Raw genomic sequence first — 18,710 nt, forward strand, 5'->3', positions numbered from 1 at the left:
AACTTTCTTTTGAGTACTTTTGAGGGGTTCCTCCTACCTAATATGCCAGGATGATGATTGGCTGATTTAAATCACCTCTTGCTGTGAATGTACTGTATGTTGGAAGGATTAGTGTCCAATCCAGGATGCATTCCCACTTTGTGTCAGTTGTTCCTGTGATAGACCATGACCCTGACCAGGCTAAAGCACTGCTAAAACAATGCAATTCTGCTTTACAAAATTATAGCAAAGTCAGACCTTGTCAACTTAATGTGTTTACCTATTACTACTGCCTGTTTATACTGGTCCCACTCTTTAATGCCACATGAGAACGTTTTTGTGTTCTGACTCACCATAAATAATTAATATAAATTTCAAGTAAGTCTATGAAGCTTTTTCAGTGCTAAGAATGACGCTTATCCAAATATGAAGTGAACATAAAGGTTTTCATTTTCACAGCATTTTATTTAACACACCAACAAACACAGTGGCATGGCAGTTAGTGTCAGTAACACACTTTCAGTGACCCTAGTTTGATCCCTGTTTCCAATTAGTATCTGTGAACATGATTCATCAGGTACAAACAGTTTTTTTTTTTTTTATATTAAATTTTTTATAATATAACAGTTTTTATATAATTGGTGTGCCCTAATTAAAAAATACATTGGCAAACCCAGAAGGATTACTGACAAGCATTTACTTAATATTGTTAAATTGTTTTTTTCCCTTTCATTCTTGTATATTGCTTTTTGCCACCTAATGCTGGCAATAAGATGCCAGACCAATAGGGAACAGCAACAGCAAAAAGTGAAATGTGCAGCCTAATATTTCTCTTTCTCTGTGATTTCAGTAATGGTGCCAAGTCCTGGCTCTGCAGCTGCTACTAGAAGGTGCAGCTCCATTTACAAGGGCTTTGCACAGTGTCTGCTGGCCCTGGGGGACAGTCTGTCTGTCACCAGCCAAAAAGAAGAGGACACGCAGGAGCTCGAATCGATCTGCAGGTCTGTACACTGACCTAGTAATACAATAATACACATTTACAAAACAAGTAGTTTTGAAAGGAGCAAATAAAAGGAAATAAGGGGCATGTATCAAAGAAATTGGTTTCTTGGGCCCATAAACCCTTATGTCCACCATTTTCCAGTTCCACCTACACAATGTAATTTACTTACTTCTCAGGATTATGTGTCATAAACTGCAGATTTTGTTGTCACAAACACAATAAGTAAGATAAAGTATGTGGAGTACAATGTTGTACTGCCTTTACAGCTTATTCATTCTTTTTCTTTCACAGTGTCTCTGTTCCTTTTATCCTAATTAATTTTTTTCTGTCTCCTTCGGTCACTCAGCAGTTCTTTAATCTTTAAACATATTTTTGTTATGATAGCTGTTAACCAACAAGACAATATCAACCCATCAAATTATCAGACAAATCACACTGCAGTGTACAGTACGCCAATGTGCTCTATTGTCAAAGGTTTCAAACTCTCTCACTGAAGCTGTGACAAACCCTCCTGAAGCTGAGCACTATGATCCCTCTGGGTGAAACAGCATTTCTGTCGATTTCTTTTGGATTAGGCATTTCCAGCCAAGCCAGTGCCTGTGAGCTTGTGGGGTTGGATATAGGCAGAAAGCACCCTTTTCCAGTTTCCTTCCACCTCTCAGAAACATGGCTAATTTGCACCTAAGTATGTATGAATGAACGGTGCCTTTCAATAGACTGCCATCTACATTGCACACATGTAATTAATAGGAAACCATTTGGGATTCAAGATTCAGATTGTATGAAAAAAGAAAGCATTTATGAATTAGCAAGTGTGTTAGTTGAAGCAGGCTAACTAATTACCAACAGTGCATTAGAGCCTGTATAAAGCTAGTTTTTCTAATAAAATATACACAGTAACAGGTAGAAGACTCAAATGAAATGGATAATTTACAGGATGTAGTTAGAACTGAAGCATCTCTCAGCAATAAATCTGCAGGAAAGCCTGCAATATGTAGTGCTTAGTTTACAAAGTAGTCTGGGCTGCAATGTGCTGAACAAAATGCTAAGACTGAAATCCTCAGGGACGTTGCAGAGAAATAAACTTCAACCAGTGCTTTTTGATGTTTGGGTTCTTTTGAAAAGCAATTCAATGCTACATGTGTTTACAACAGCATGGAACAGGGCAGAATTTAGGTTCTGTAATAACTCTATATATGTAAATGTACTTACAATATAATAAAACCTAAAGCAGCAAAGTATCCCCACACCATCACACTGCCACTACCATATTTGACTGGTGGTATGCTGTTGTGATTGTTGAATGCCGTGTTAATTTTACACAATATATGAAACCCAGGTTTTCCAAAAATTTCCCTCCCATAGATAACAGTTTGGTCCCGTCTCTTTCTAACAGTGCTATCATTAATGATGATATTATCTGGGGCAAACGAGGCTTGCAGTTCCTTAAATGTTAGTCTGGGTTCCAGAACTCCTGCAGGATTTTAGCAGTGCAGCAGTTGTGGGAACTCATGAATGGGGAAATACACAGATCAGCCATAACATTAAAATCACCTCCTTGTTTCTACACTCACTGTCCATTTTATCAGCTCCACTTGCCATATAGAAGCATTTTGTAGTTCTACAATTACTGACTGTAGTCCATCTATTTCTCTGCATGCTTTGTTAACCCCCTTTCATGCTGTTCTTCAATAATCAGGACTTTCCCAGGACCACTACAGAGTAGGTATTATTGGGGTGGTGGGTCATTCTCAGCACTGCAGTGACACTAACATGGTGGTGGTGTGTTAGTGTGTGTTGTGCTGGTATGAGTGGATCAGACACAGCAGCGCTTCTGGAGTTTTTAAATACCTCTGAGAATAGTCCACCAACCAAAAATATATCCAGCCAACAGCGCCCTGTGGGCAGCGTCTTGTGACCACTGATGGAAGATCTCAAAGATGACCAACTCAAACAGCAGCAATAGATGAGTGAGTGGACACGGTATTTAAAAACTCCAGCAGCACTGCTGTGTCTGATCCAGTCATACCAGCACAACACACACTAACACACCACCACCATGTAATTGTAACTGCAGTGCTGAGAATGATCCACCACCCAAATAATACCTACTTAGTGGTGGTGAAAACAGACTAAAAAGATATGTAGAGAAACAGATGGACTACAGTCAGTAATTGTAGAACTACAAAGTGCTTCTATATGGTAAGTGGAGCTGATAAATTGGACAGTCAGTGTAGAAACAGGAAGGTGGTTTTAATGTTATGGCTGCTCGGTGTATGTAAGAAGCCGTATTTCTGTAGAATGGTTTTAATAGGGAAAGTCACTTTAAATTCAGGTTTCAGATTTTTCCCACCATCTCAGCTTTTTTGGAATTGGGGTTGTACAGTATATGTTGTTTACATTGTTGTCTGGCTTGTTGTTTACCCCACATTTGCTATTCTGTCTTTAATACCTTTTACAACCCCAAATCAGAAAAAGTTGGGACAGCATGGAAAATGCCAATAATAAAAAACACAGTTTCTTACATTTACTTTGACTTTTATTTGATTGCAGACAGGATGAACCTGAGATATTTCATTTCATTTATTAATTAACATCCATTCCTGCAATTCAAGCCTGCAATACATTCCAAAAAAGTTGGGACAGTAAAGCATTTACCACTTGCCATTCCTTTTCACCACTCTTAAAAAACATTTTGGCACCGAGAATACCAAGCGATTTAGTGTTTTAGGTTTTATTTTGTCCCATTCTTCCTGCAAACACGTCATAAGATGTGCAACAGTACAGGGTCGTCGTTGTGGCATTTTTCATTTCAAAATTCTCCACACATTCTCTATTGGGGACAGGTCAGGACTGCAGGCAGGCCAGTCCAGTACCCGTGTACCCTCTTCTTCTGCAGCCATGCCTTTGTAATGTGTGCAGCATGTGGTTTTAGATTGTTATTTAAAATGCATGGACGTCCCTGCAAAAGGTGAAGTCTTGAAGGCGCTAAGTTGCTCTAAGATCTCAATGTACTTTTCTGCATTAATGCTGCCATCACAGAAGTGTAAATGACCTTGCCAAGGGCACTGACACAGTCCCATACCATGACAGTCCCTGGCTTTTGGACTTGTTGCTGATAACAGTCTGAATGGTCTTTTTCATCTTTGGTCCAGAGCACACAGCGTCCATTTTTTTTTCCAAAAAAAGAGCTGGAATGCTGATTCATCTGACCACAATACATGTTTCCACTGTGTGATGGTCCATCGTAGATGCCTCAGAGAAGTTGACGCTGTTAATGTTAAGAGCCATGTCAGTTTCATAGTCAGCATTTTTTTAAATCAAATGTCTGCAAAAAGAAGCTTTTCTGGACTGGCATTTGTCAGGCTTCACCAGCTATAGTAGAAGCAGTAAAAGCACTGATCCCCGGTCTTAGCTGCAGAGCTTCTATTGGGCTTAGGGGTTTCTGCTGTCTTGCAAATCACATTTTCTGTGACCACCCCTAGTTCCAGGCAGATTATTAACAAAACACAAGACACTGTGAAGCCCTTCAATGGCGTGGTGCCCTGTCCAGGATATTTATGCCCCATGTTTAGTGTTTCCTGGTGGAACCTGACCCGGCATGACCCAGACCAGCATAATGCGAGTGATGAAAAAATGATCGACTCATGTTTAGAATTGTTGTCTTGTTACATGATACATCAAAAATGTAAAACAACTTTATATTAAAACCATAATGAATGCACTTTTGTACTTAACTGTGTGTATTGTATGATAAAATAAAACCTGTATTTGACCATGGGAAATATTTATTACAAATAATACCTTAATAATATTAAAAGCTTTATCCTGTTAAGGTCACAAACCCTCTGGTTTGAAAGTCTGAAAACATAATTTGAATTCCAGTTTTCTGCAATCTCCAGGTTTCTGCACAGCACTCTACCAACTGCTCCCTTGTACTACCTGTTAAACTCTTTATAGCGGACTATTTCTTCATGTACATCTCATTAAATGTGAAAGTTAAATCTCTATATATTAACAATCATACATAAAAATACAAACCCCATTTGCGGAAAGTTGGGAAAGATAAAGATAAGAATGTATCAACTGTTTATTCTTTTGAACCTTTATTTAACTATACAAAGAAATGTTTTTTAATGTCTGGCTGACCAACCTTATTGTATTTTGTAAATATAAACAAAAATATAATTTTTTAAATTTTGCATGCATCAAATTTTAAATGAAGTTGACCAGTGAATATTGTAGAAGTCTTTTCTTTGTATGTTTGTTTAAGGGAATTAACAAATTAAAGAATCTTTTTTTCTTTACATTCTTCTTAGCAGTCACTATGCAGACACACCCATACATGTCTGCATTCCTTAAATGCAATCAAACTTTGGTGATAAATCGCTAGCATTGTGGAGATCAAAAAATGTGAGAATAACTAATTGTTTGCGTTTTTAGTAGTTCACCTTGTAACGAATATATTTTGACCAGTGTACCTTTAAATATTACTGTTTTCAACAGAGCTAATTAATTGTGAATTGTACCTGTTGCAGGTCATGGGACGATTTTCATGACTGTGCAAACTTGGCCATGGCTGGCTGTCCTGAAGAGGCTGCTGTTGTGTGGGAGTCCTTAAGACAAGAGTCCAAAAAGATGCAGTTTTCAGGGAACCTGTACGACATGTGCTCCAGGCGCTCCAGCCAATCAGCAGCACCTACTGCAGCCCAGAACTCAGATGGGATCAATCAGGAGTCTTTGAAAGGACATGCCAGTCATACAAGCCCAGGTCAAAGTGTCTTTCTCTTCCTGTGTCCGTCACTACTACTTCTGTATTTGTTAATATGAGCCATGTGTCAAGAGACCTACACAGAAGTGCAAATAACAACGAACTGACGTTAGACGTTGATATTTCTGTCAGATAACACATTGTAAATAATGATTCTTTTCTGCAGTGCATGTGAAATTGCTGAAATTATTACCCAGTCACTTAGAATATCTACAAATCCAAATCAAACGTTTAACAACATGTGTTATTGTTGGGAACAATAAATTTTTTAATTAAATAGTGGCAAGCTTCCAATGGTGGCTTCACAATATTTTTGTGATTGGTTGTTGAATTTCTCAGTTACTTAAACTTCAGATATTTTTATTGACCAGAATAAACTTAAGTCCATACTTACCAAACCCACTGTATATCCGCTACACAATCACTCAACAAGTTATCTATGATAGCCACAAGTGCTCACTGTGGTGGAATATTTATTTATCTACTTATTTATTACATAATTAAATTGTTCATATTAAGAATTTGAAAGATCCACTTGATTAATGTTGCTAATTAGCAGTTTTATTTTAATGTAAAGATGTATACATTTTAAAAGATATAGATCTGTACACTGTGAACGTATTTTAAAATGTAATATATGCAATAAAACTATTAAAATAGTTTATTTAGAATTTTGCCTATATTAGTTTTTTAAGACTGACCAACATAATCATGAGGATTTATTTAGCTCCTTTCATGCAGCCCTACCCAGAGCAATAAAACAACGTGAAATCTACAGAACTACAGTTCAAATTTTCTGTCTCACTTTTAAACCTTGCTTTGTTTTTAGTATGTATAGCAAAATGGTTTTATTTGATCATATGTAATTAAGAAAAATTAATTGTGAATAAATGATTGTTTCCACAAATGTTGAATTCTGTATATAAAAGTTGAAATTAAAAGACTTTTAGAGGAATGTCTTAAGAAATGTACTCAGTATCAGATTATTTGAGTGTCTTCAGTTTGTAAGCACATGAGGCAAAAATCTGTAATAAAATTAAAGCTGTTTAGGAAACGCATTGCCAGTAAGTATTTACGATGATTACTATTTGTTAAACATCAATTTTGGTAATTTGGCCGCTCAGGTGGCGCAGCGGTAAAGTATGCTAGCACACCAGAGTTGGGGTTTCGAATACATCGTATCGAATCTCAGCTCTGCCTTCCGACTGGGCTGGGCGGCTCCATCAACAACGATTGGCTGTTGTTTAGGATTAGGGGTAAAAAGTCGGATCACAGGTCCTCATAACTGGTGTGACTGCGACCCCTGCTGGCTGACTGATGGTGTCTGCATAGGGCTGAGGAATAATGCTGATGGGGGTGTGGCCCTCCGTACACAGTGCCCGTTGGTGTATGAACTCGACTTGTGCAGGTGAAAAATGCAGTCTGTACTGACTGTAAGTGCCGGAGGGGGCGTATGTCAGCTGAGAGGCGACCTCAGTCAGCGGTGAAGGTTCAAATCAGTATAGAGGACTCAATGGACTACTTGCACTCAAGGCTATGACGCATTTCCGTTTTCAAATAGTGCGGCTTGATCGTTTCCGGTAGTATTGTTTACATTCATCGGCATATGCAAAACCTTTGTGAGATTAAAATGAGTGTCCGGTGTAAAGTTTTTATATCGGAACGTTTTCAGAAACATTAGAAATATTCAGAGCACTGTTGTGTTCCTCTTTGCTCGGCGTCGGCGAAGTTTAATGGAAGTTTTCATAGCTTCCCAGCTATGAACTCGGGAGGCAGTGGCTAATAAACATCCGTCGGGACCACTTTACTATTTCGCCTTATACGAAGGTCTGTAGCAGACATTTCTTACCAGACCACTTGGTTGAACCAAAAATTCCAGATAATCGGAGATTGACGAAGGGTGCAGTACCATTGCTTTTTTTAATGGAACAGCTACAGCACTCGGGCTCCACGGCAAATTAATTTACCTTTCCCATACAGTAAACATTAGCCAGTTATTTACAGTGGCATGCCTGTTGTCAAACTATCAAAACAAAGCACTAGTTAAGGTATGGGTTAAATAAAAAATAAAGCAGTAGTTATCAACTCCAGTCCTAGGGACCCCATGCCCTCTGTAATTTATACTGTTGTATTTCTCAACACTTTAAATTCAGCTCCTGGTTTAATTAAGCAAACATGTAAATAATTTGCATTACACACCAGTTCTTTACATAAAAACACAATGCACTGTTTCACAAAAACACAAACAATCTTTTATTAAGTAAACATATGATTTAATTTTGTTTATTAGGATTTTAATATCATGTTTTACACTTCACAAGTTCACAAGTTATATTGAAAAGTTACAGACAATTTTATATCTCCAGTTCACCTCACTTGCACGTCTTTGGACTGTGGGAGGAAACCGGAGCACCCGGAGGAAACCCACACAGACACGGGGAGAACATGCAAACTCCACACAGAAAGGACCCGGACCGCTCCACCTGGGGATCGAACCCAGGACCTTCTTGCTGTGAGGCGACACTGCTACCCACCGTGCCGCCCTATAATTTAATAAGTATACAGAATATTCAATATTTACATTTTCTCATTTCTGTCCACAAATTATGTATTTATTAAACTGTAAAAGAGCATATTTTAGACACACCAGGTTCTGTAAATATTTTGTATACTCTTTGTACATTAAAACATTAAGTCTAAACAAATTCTGTTTCCAATATTTATTATTTTTTATTATTTATTATTATTATTTATTAATTATTTGTTACTCTAGGCTTGCAAAGCAGATGCCACTCAGCCCAAGAACTCTGCTCCCGAGTTGACACCTCAATTTTGTGAGCCATATCAAAAAGCTCCTGTTCAGTGCACACAAAAGCACAGGTGGGTGCATCAAGGTGGTGGTCTTTCAGAGGCAGAAGTGGGGTTGATAGAACATCAGGATGCAGCGTGATGTGTCGTGATGGTAAAACAGGCTGCTGATATGACAGAACACTGCCCTCCTGCACCATACCAAATGCACACTGCACAGCTGGCTTGTTGAGTTCCATGCCCATGGTGGTCACCAGCGGCTTGTCTTCAAGGCTGAATTTTTCATAAGCCTCTGCCACTCTAAACATGCATGGATCTGGTAAAGGGCCCACCATGCCCCTGTAGAGTCCACTCCTACAAATTTAAGTAGAGACAATACCCCAAACTATAAGCATTCAGGTTAATAATAAATTAAAGTTAATTATAACTATTTATACATTTCAGGTGTGGTAGAGCAGGTAAATTGTACAACTGCAGGTCTAATGAGCAGATTTGTAAAGTAATTAATCACCTTACCTAACTACGCCTTGAGACTTTTGATTTGGCACAGGTGATCATGTTGTTGATTGGTCCTGGCTTTACACCCTAATAAGAGAGACAAACGTTGCTGCAATGTAGTTCAGACAGTGCCTTAAATTAGAATGCTTATCAAGTGTGATTATTATAAACTTACAATTGTCCGAGGTTTGTGCCAGCGCTGTTCAGTTTCAGTACAGCTGTGCACAGGAGGAACTACTGGCACACTGAGCTGAGAGAAATGTGCAGTTTGAAAAAGCAAAGCCACTATGTGGTTGCATAGGGCAGTGCCTGCAACACATGAACTGCATGTGTGTGTGTCAGCACAACAGGAGATGAATCACGTAGCCCGATCTGTAAGGGGGTAAGCAAATTAGTAATGACTTTGTTTAATTCATGGGTTCCTATACCAGTGCTGGTGATCCCACATCACATTTTTTGTTTTAACTTATCTAAAACCTGATTGAACTAATTAACAAATTAAGTTCCTCGTGGGTGAGGCTGAGTAAAGTGTTTTAAAATGGAGAGAAAAAATATGTATGGCATAAGCACCCCAAGAATGGAACCTGGAACCTCTTGCTTATTTTATAGCAATAGGTTTTGGATATAGAACCTAGAACATCAAAGAACAGTGAAGACTGATTTGAACATCTGAACTTCAGAGCAAAAAGAGATCCCAACCCAGTCATTAAACCCTATGTGTTGCATATTTTTCCACCAGATTTTTCCACCAGATTCAGCTCATTACCTAAGTAAAGGCTGGTCATGTGGGGGAAACACAAAAAATTGCTAAGTATGGCGTTCATAAGACTGACTTTAGGAATCCTGGATTGCCAATATGTTCATTGCTAGAGCAGTGTCTCTTAATGCTACTTCTGGTAACTCTAGATTAGGTATATTGAATTCTTGGTACGTTGAATCATGGAATATTTAAAACTGTATGGAGTGGTCAGGAACATGACTGAGAAACACTGCCATAGAGGGTCAAACTCAGCTCCTGGATGCCAACAGCTTTTTCCAATTTTAGAACAAGACAGTTATATAAGAAGTGAACATTAAATGAAGTTAATGCTAAACTCTGCAGTGCTGTGGACACAGGAGTGAAGTCTGAAACCCCTGGTTTAGCCCTACACTTCCTCCCTACTCGTAAACTGTGCGCTGACTCGTTCTTCTTCATGGATCTGTAGCACAAGGCTCTCACACTGGCCTCCCCTGACAGCCTGTCCCTATTCGACACTAAATAAAAATAACATACAAATTAATTGTACAGTTTGTACATTAGATAGCTAGTTACCTCATCGTTAGTAAACAAATTAGCAACGTTTTCATGCTGTTAAGCTGTGTTAGCAATACTGACCATTACAGCATAACAGGGTGAAAAAAGACATAAAACGTAATCATTTTAATGGAAAACATGCCTAGAAGTAAATATCATGAACAACAGCCAAGTTGCAGTTTCAACATAATACTTCCACTTGTCAACAGGAGAAACTAACCCAGCTAACACTAATGTAGTTACCCTTGCTAACGCTAGCTAAGTAGCTTCTTTCTGTACGTCGCGGGCTAACCTAAAATAGAAGATAAGCGTTTCCTTACCTTCGTAGTTGTGGATGTATGACAAGGCATACAGTTTAAAGCCCTTCTCCAGCTTGCTAGAGGAGGCTTTACTGGTCTTCTTACATATCCGATGAATGTCGTTAATGTTCATTTTTGGAAGCTCTTGCAAACACCGACTGAAAAATACCGCCATTGCGAATGTAGTGGAAAACCGGAAATGCCAAACCGGAAACGCTGGAGCAGCACTAAAGAAAATGCGGAAGTAGTTGTGCAAAGAGCCCATTAGGGTAATTGGATGCAACTAGATTAGGGGAGAAAATTGGGGGGAAAAGTGGGGGAAAATTAAATATAAAAAAAAATTTTTAAAATGTTTTCCCCAAAAAACATCTGTATTAATTAATTAAGTATAAGTTGATCTTTCTCTTTGCTGTAATATCTTTGCTGCAATTTTCGAACAAGGCTGAGGGGATTTACTTTTATTTAACATTATAGAACATTATCAAGGTAGGCAGTAAAGTAAAACGATACTTGCAATTGCCATTTCACTATATTCCAAAGGTGTTGTATAGGGTTGAGCTCAGGGCTCTGTACAAGTCAGTTGTGTTTTTCCACACTAAACTCAGCAAACCATATTCACGGACCTTGTTTTCTGCACAGGAGACTTCTGATCTGTAACAGGGAATGCTATATACCCAATTAGAAGCTCACAATTTTGGTACAATACATTAAATTGTGTACTGTTCTAAGCTGTGCATTTGCCACCATTGTACATAAAGCTTTTAAGCTAGTGTATGGCTGCATGGCTATGGAAATGATGTGGTATACTACTTTGTGGCTAAGTTCTTTAACTACAAAAGTTGGGGCAGTTTGTATAATGCAGCAGTTTCTGCTGCTACACAACAGCTGTGGTTGTTATGTTCTATTATCTCTGTGGTGTGTTAATTCAGGTAAGAGTCAGCTAGGAGAAAAGGAGGTCAACACCACGGTTTAGAGCTGATCCGATCTATAATTAGGACTGGCAGTTTTTTTATACAGCACAGTTTTTTTTATACAGTGTGTGTGTGTGTGTGTGTGTGTGTGTGTGTGTGTGTGTGTGTGTGTGTGTGTGTGTGTGTGTGTGTGTGTGTGTGTGTGTGTGTGTGTGTGTGTGTGTGTGTGTGTGTGTGTGTGTGTGTGTGTGTGTGAGTGTGTGAGTAGGTGCCACATACAGAGCGAGGTCACTAAACCAGCTCAAAATGGTAAATACAAAAATATCTAATCTGATGTGTTGAAGTAAACATAACAATGTAGCTAATCCAAATGTGGTAGGCAGGAGAAGTACTGATGCTTTCTGTAATTGTGTAAAATCCTAACAGCAACAAAACAAGATATTATAATTTGTTAATTCTCTTGAACATTTGCAAGTGAAAAGGGGTCTTTCACCATCTGCTGTACATAATATAGTAAAATAGATTCAGGGAATCCTGAGAAATCTCAGTCCATTTAGGACAAGGCCAGAAAATGCTGTTGAATGTGCATAAACTTTTAGCCCTTAGATTAGATTGCATAAAAAACTATGATGCTACTGTGATAAATATAGCCACATGGGCATGGGAGTCAGAAAAACAATTCTCATTAATGCAGTCCGCTGCTTCAATCAGCAAAATGCCACTCTACACAGAGAGAAAGCTGTACATCAATTATATGCAGAGACATTATCAATAATGAATATACAATAAACAGGATACTTGGTAAGGTAAGTGCCCAGTGTTGTGTTGTGTTGAGTTAGCTCTAAAATATTTACAACCCCAAATCAGAAAAAGTTGGGGCAGTATATAAAATTAAATAAAATAAAAATGCAGTGTTCCTTTTTACTTTGACTTGTATTTGATTGCAGACAGGATGAACCTGGGATATTTCATGTTTTGTCTGCTCAGCTTCATTTCATTTGTTAATATACCTCTATTTTTGCAGTTCAGGCCTGCAACACATTCCAAAAAAAGTTGGGACGGGGCAATTTAGGGCTAGTAATGAGGTAAAAAACTAAATAATGATATGATTCCAAACAGGTGATGTCAACAGGTGATTGTAATCATGGTTTGGTACAAAAGCAGCATCCAGGAAATGAGCTTTGATGAGCAAAGATTATCAGTTTATTAACAAATGTGTGAGAAAATGATTGAAATGCTTAAAAACAATGTACCTCAAAGAAAGATTGGAATGGATTTGCATATTTCTCCCTCTACAGTGCATAATATCATTAAACCATTCAAGGAATCAGGAGGAATTTCAGTGCGTAAAGGACAAGGGCGCAAGCTTAAGCTGAACGCTCATGATCTTCGATCCCTCAGACGGCACTGCATCAAGAACCGCCACTCTACAATAGCTGATTTAACCACATCGGCAAGGGATTATTTTGGCAAATCTTTGTCAAGCACTACAATATGGAGGTACATGCACAAATGCCACTTAAAACTTTACTGTGCAAAAAAGAAGCCCTATCTTAACCATGTCCAGATGCGGTGTCAACTTCTCTGGTCTCGGAGGCATCTAGGATGGACCATCACACAGTGGAAATGTGTATTGTGGTCAGATGAATCATCATTCCAGGTCTTTTTTTGGAAAAAATGAACACCGTGTGCTCTGGATCAAAGACAAAAAGGACCCTCCAGACTGTTATCAGCAACAAGTCCAAAAGCCAGGGTCTGTCATGGTATGGGACTGTGTCAGTGCCCTTGGCAAAGGTAATTAACACTTCTGTGATGGCAGCATTAATGCAGAAAAGTACACTGAGATCTTAAAGCAACATATGCTGCCTTCAAGATGTCATTTTTTCCAGGGATGTCCATGCATTTTTCAACAAGACAATGCAAAACCACATGCTGCACACAGTACGAAGGCATGGCTGCGGAAAAAGAGGGTACGGGTACTGGACTGGCCTTCCTGCAGTCCTGACCTGTCCCCAATAGAGAATGTGTGGAGAATTCTGAAACGAAAAATGCGTCAACAACGACTCCGTACTGTTGCACATCTTAAGACGTGTTTGCAGAAAGAATGAGACAAAATAAAACCTAAAACACTAAATCACTTGGTATCCTCAGTGCCAAAACATCTTTTAAGTGTGGTGAAAAGGAATGGCAACATTACAAAGTGGTGCTTTACTGTCCCAACTTTTTTTGGAATGTGTTGTAGGCCTGAAATGCAGGAATGGATGTTTATTAATAAATGAAATGAAGTTGAGCAGATAAAACATGAAATATCTCAGGTTCATCCTGTCTGCAATAAAATAAAAGTAAATGTAAGAAACTCTGTGTTTTTTTTATTATTTGCATTTTCCATGCTGTCCCAACTTTTTCTGATTTGGGGTTGTACTTGCAAATGCTATTTTAGTGGATCAGTGGTCTGAAACCTGTTTACTCTTACAGTGAAGCTAAATCACAAAAAGTGGATCATCTTATCAATTCGGTGGTCTGAATCTTTTTCTCCCTTTTTTGTCTTAGTTAGGGTTGAGGGAGAAGCACAGGACTGTGGTTATAAGTCAGTACATTGGTGAACTGAGTAGCTGGCACAATCGATTCCGGTCACAGTTTGACCTAGCACTCTCCTCTCAATGCCTTTGTTTGCCAAGCTGCCGTCTAACTCACGCTGTATAGCATTTGCCCTCAATGCTTTTGGGCCACCACTGTTGGTGGACCTTTGTTTGTCCAGTTTGACCAGTTGATCACAGAGTTACAGCATTGTGGCTCCTCCACATTTGCTGTTGCTGATTATGAGTTCTGCACACTTTCTGCTAAAAGGGGGTGGAACTCAGAGGCATTAATCACTGCTTTTCACAAGGGGATTGTTGGAGCAGAACAAGGATGTGTTGGCAACCCAAGGTCTACCAACAACCTTAGAGCTCTTTCATGAACTGACTATACACTTGGACAATTGCTTCCAGGAGCAGCAACCAAGTCATTGGTGAAGACCTCCTCACAAGCTAAATCTGAGTCTGTCCAGCCCGTTCCAGAGCAGCTGCCCATGACTCTCCACCTCGCCCAGCCTATGCAGAGGATAAACCCATGTAGCTTAGGAATGCCTGGCTTTTTAATACCAACCAGCTGAACACTGGGCTCTGTGTTAATGCGATGAAATGTTGCATTTCCCTCACCTGTGCTTCTCTCGATAATCATCTCACATCTTTTGCCTATTGTAGAAATAAATATTTTATGCATCCCAGCTGCTTTAATAAACACTGATCAGTTAGCAGGATGGAGATTACTCTCAGTTATGGTGGCTCTTGCCTGAGGCATATCCATACATAGCCGAATGTTTTTGGTTGTGGGTTTGGCTTGTTAAGCTACATCCTTTGCTAACATGTACCTAAAATAATGCAAATAGGCATATAAACTCCATTGGTATGTGTTGTAAGGAAAAGCTAAGTGTCACTGTTTTAGCTTGTTATATTTTTAATAAGTCAGTTACACAACAATAAAGAGCCTGATGTTCTCATACATGTTGGAGGGGACATATGCTAGTCTGCAATCCTCGTCCAGCACAGATGTTGTGCATCAGACATTAATAGTTAATTTATTCTTTTTCTAATGAGCTTTTGGGTTGAAACTTGGCTGTGAACTGAGTAGCTGAAGAGGTTCTTCTCAAGTGTTTCTATTTGCTGTCCGAGTTCATTAGTTGATTGTTTTCCTCTTTTTCCTGTGGTCTTTGTTGTTCTGAAATCCTGCTTATTTGTTTAGTTATTGTTTTGATTATTTCTCAAATTTTGAGTTTACTTGTTTTTGTTTGTTTTCTTTTTTTATGCATTTAGCGCACTCAATTTGTCTTCCGCTGCTGAGGGATACCCGATTGCATCCGATGAGAGCATGTTGCTGCTTACGCCTCTTCCAAAACGTGCACAGCCCTCCTCTTCTTGCCCCTGCATTCTGCACAGGCGTCTCTTTCGCTAATCAGGGTCCTTACACTGCGTATGAAGATCCCACCCACACATAGTCCGGTTGTCCCGCCCTAGCAGATACAGTGGCCAATTAGTATCTGCTGCAGGCACTGCCAATTATGCCCGCCAGAAGTTTCGAACCGAGGAGTTCAGAATCTCGGCGCTGCACCCGCTGCACCACCTGGGCGCCTCTATTTATTTTCTTGAGTTATTTTTTTCTCTTTTGTACTTTTATTTCAGGTTTTTTTTTTTTCTGCACTTTGGTTAATTCAAATATCTCTCAGCTATGGAGTACCATCTGGTACCTCTGTTTGAGGTGCTCAGGACCCCACAAATATAGTATTCAAAATAATATACAACCCTAGCTCTGGTCACTATCTGTTTGTGGTTTGCATGTTCTCACAATGTCTGTGCTGGTATTTCTGTGTGCATCCTTCTTTTCCTATTAACATATAGAAGAAAGATTTACTACTCTAGAAATCCCCTAGATTTGACCCTGTTTCTCTGGGTGGCACTGGAATTCAACAAGTCATTAAATAAAATTTGGTATTGGAGACTGTTGGTGCCAAGAAAAAATAAAACAAGGACCCATAATTTGCTTCTTTGTGTGCCCAGGCTATTAATTTGTCCACATAGCTTAGTTAAGTGTTTAAATCTTTTTAAAAACAGTATTATAATTGCGGTACAGAGACAGTGTGGGTGACTCGAGGATTTTGGGAATCTTGGTTCAAGACTTGCCTCTGGATTTTGGCATGTAATCTCAGTGTCCATGTAGGCTTCCTTTGTATACTGTTTTTTTATGCATTTTGTCCCTTTTTCTCCCGATTTTTTGCACATCCAATTTGAACCCAATTGCATTACACTTCCTCTCTACTGTAGCTGTCCCCCGCCCCGATCTAGGAGAGCAAGACTGTCACACGCCCCCTCCGACACGTGAGCAGTAGCCGACTGCATCTTTTCACCTGCACCAGGCGAGTTCATATGCCGATTAGCTTTGTGCACGGAGAGCCACCCCCTGATCAGCATTATTCCTCAACTTTGTGCAGATGCCATCAACCAGCCAGCAGGGGTTGTAATTCACTCAGTTATGAGGAGTTCCTATCCGCCTTTATCCTACCCTATGAACAACAGCCAATCGTTGTTCATGCAGCCGCCCAGCCCATCCGGATGGCAGAGCCGAGAATTGATATGATGTATTTCCGAAATCCCAGCTCTGGTGTGCTAGCGTGTTTTACCGCTGTGCCATCTGAGCGGCTTGTATACTGTTTTTTTTTTTTTTTTTTTTTACACATTTTCAAAACACGTCTGTTGGCGGATTGGATTTTTAATGATTAAATTACTTGAACAAATAAGTGTGTGTTGCTTGGTAATGAATTGGCACCCTGCCAATGACAAACCCCAATTAAGATGAGGGGTTACTGAAAATGAAAAACTTACTGGATGGATATTGTGTCATCCAATGCAGGAAAAATTCTCATGCAGTTATTGTGATGATTTTTTTCAACTTCATAATTTACTGACATATGCCTACTAGTATCTTACAAGAAAATTGGTTTTCTGTGATCTTGTTGAATCCTTTTTGATACATTTTATAATCTGCAACAAAACAACAAATAGGCACATTATTAAAAAATAACCATGTCATATCATCTAAAGCGTTCTACTCTTCAGGAGAAAGCACAGATCTGAACCTTCTCCACTCTACCATACTGCCTGGGATTCCAACAGCTTTACTGCAGCAGGGAGACTGATTCTCTTTTCTTAAGGTAAGATGGACAATGTGCAAATGCTGCAGATCCACACAGAATATTAGAGTCCAGAATATTAGTTCAATGTCAGTGCTTGTAATAATTCTTACAATGTCTGATCATTCCTTTGTCTCTAAAACTCGTCAGCTGACATGATATGATAGATAACTGATTAATCAGAACCATACAACTTATTAAATCAAGTCTAAAAGATTTCTAATCAGAAAATAAAATGTATACAATGGATTCTTTAAAAACTTAATAAATTCTATAATAAATAAATTGCAAGAGAAATCATGTAGACATATGCACATACACCAACTAGGCAGAACATTATGACCACTAACAGGTGAAGTGAAAAACACTGATTATCTCTTCATCATGGCACCTGTTAGTGGGTGGGATATATTAGGCAGCAAGTGAACATTTTATCCTCAGAGTATATGTTAGAAGCAGGAAAAATGGGCGAGCGTAAGGATTTGAGCAAGTTTGACAAGGGCCAAATTGTGATGGCTAGACGACTGGGTCAAAGCATCTCCAAAACTGCAGCTCTTGTATCTATCAAAAGTGGTCCAAGGAAGGAACAGTGGTAAACCGGCGACAGGGTCATGGGCAGCCAAGGCTCATTGATGCACGTGGGGAGTGAAGGATCCAACAGACAAGCTACTGTAGCTCAAAGTGCTGAAGAAGTTAATGCTGGTTCTGATAGAAAGGTGTCAGAATACACAGTGCATCACAGTTGCAGGGCTGTTTTGGCAGCAAAAGAGGGACCAACACAATATTAAGAAGGTGGTCATAATGTTATGCCTGATCAGTGTATGGTTGTAGTACATGTGACAGTCGCCCATATTATTCATATGTCTATGCTGTGGGGTAGGGTGGCAGGACAGAAGCCTTTTTCTTACAAAGAAACACATCCAAGGCCAGTTACATTTAGCAAAACTTAGATCAAGTCTGCCAGAAGCATGTGGAAAAATGTGTTATAATTTAATGATTAGGTTTGAACTTTGTGGCCATAATTCTAAAAGCTATGTTTGCCACAAAAACAACACTGCACATCACAAAAAGAACACCATACCTACAGTAAAGTATAGTGGTGGCAGCATTATGCTTTGGGGCAGTTTTTCTTCATCTGGAACTGGGGCTTTAGTCAAGGTGGAGGGAATTATAAATGGTTGAGAGTATCAGTAAATTTTGGAATAAAACCTTCAGGACTCCTTTAAAAAGCTAAAGATAAAGAGGAATTTTACCTTTCTGCACCAAAATGCCCCAAAGCAAAACTCCACCAAAATGCCCCAAAGCAAAACTCCACATGAGCAAAAGAATGACTACAGTATACATACACACACACACACACACACACACACAGCTGCTCATCAGGGTAAAGACTTTGTGCACACAACAGAAGTTCCTCCTCAG

The 18,710-nt window shown here is 39.2% G+C and overlaps 1 protein-coding gene and 1 long non-coding RNA gene across 2 annotated transcripts; one reads left to right on the forward strand and one right to left on the reverse strand.

Moving 5' to 3' along the window:
* Window positions 1–831: 831 nt before the first annotated feature.
* On the forward strand, window positions 832–6,610 carry nrn1la (neuritin 1-like a). Its single transcript, XM_063004609.1, has 2 exons — window positions 832–980; window positions 5,521–6,610. The coding sequence occupies exons 1-2, from the start codon at window positions 832–834 to the stop codon at window positions 5,810–5,812; spliced, it is 441 nt and encodes a 146-aa protein (XP_062860679.1). The 3' UTR covers window positions 5,813–6,610.
* A 2,254-nt stretch (window positions 6,611–8,864) lies between these two features.
* Window positions 8,865–9,390, reverse strand: LOC134323161 (uncharacterized). The gene is made up of 3 exons (XR_010014023.1): window positions 9,235–9,390; window positions 9,078–9,146; window positions 8,865–8,915 (listed from the first exon to the last, which is right to left on the reverse strand). It is a non-coding gene; the product is annotated as an uncharacterized LOC134323161 (long non-coding RNA).
* Between the last annotated feature and the right edge of the window lie 9,320 nt (window positions 9,391–18,710).

This window comes from Trichomycterus rosablanca, chromosome 11 (assembly GCF_030014385.1).
Source record: "Trichomycterus rosablanca isolate fTriRos1 chromosome 11, fTriRos1.hap1, whole genome shotgun sequence".
NCBI classification, from domain to species: domain Eukaryota; kingdom Metazoa; phylum Chordata; class Actinopteri; order Siluriformes; family Trichomycteridae; genus Trichomycterus; species Trichomycterus rosablanca.

Bases quoted from the DNA above. Each gene is read 5' to 3' on its own strand.
- nrn1la (XM_063004609.1), top strand. From the start codon at position 832: ATGGTGCCAAGTCCTGGCTCTGCAGCTGCTACTAGAAGGTGCAGCTCC. The intron at 981-5,520 runs GTCTGTACACTG...TACCTGTTGCAG, and splicing joins GAGCTCGAATCGATCTGCAG to GTCATGGGACGATTTTCATG.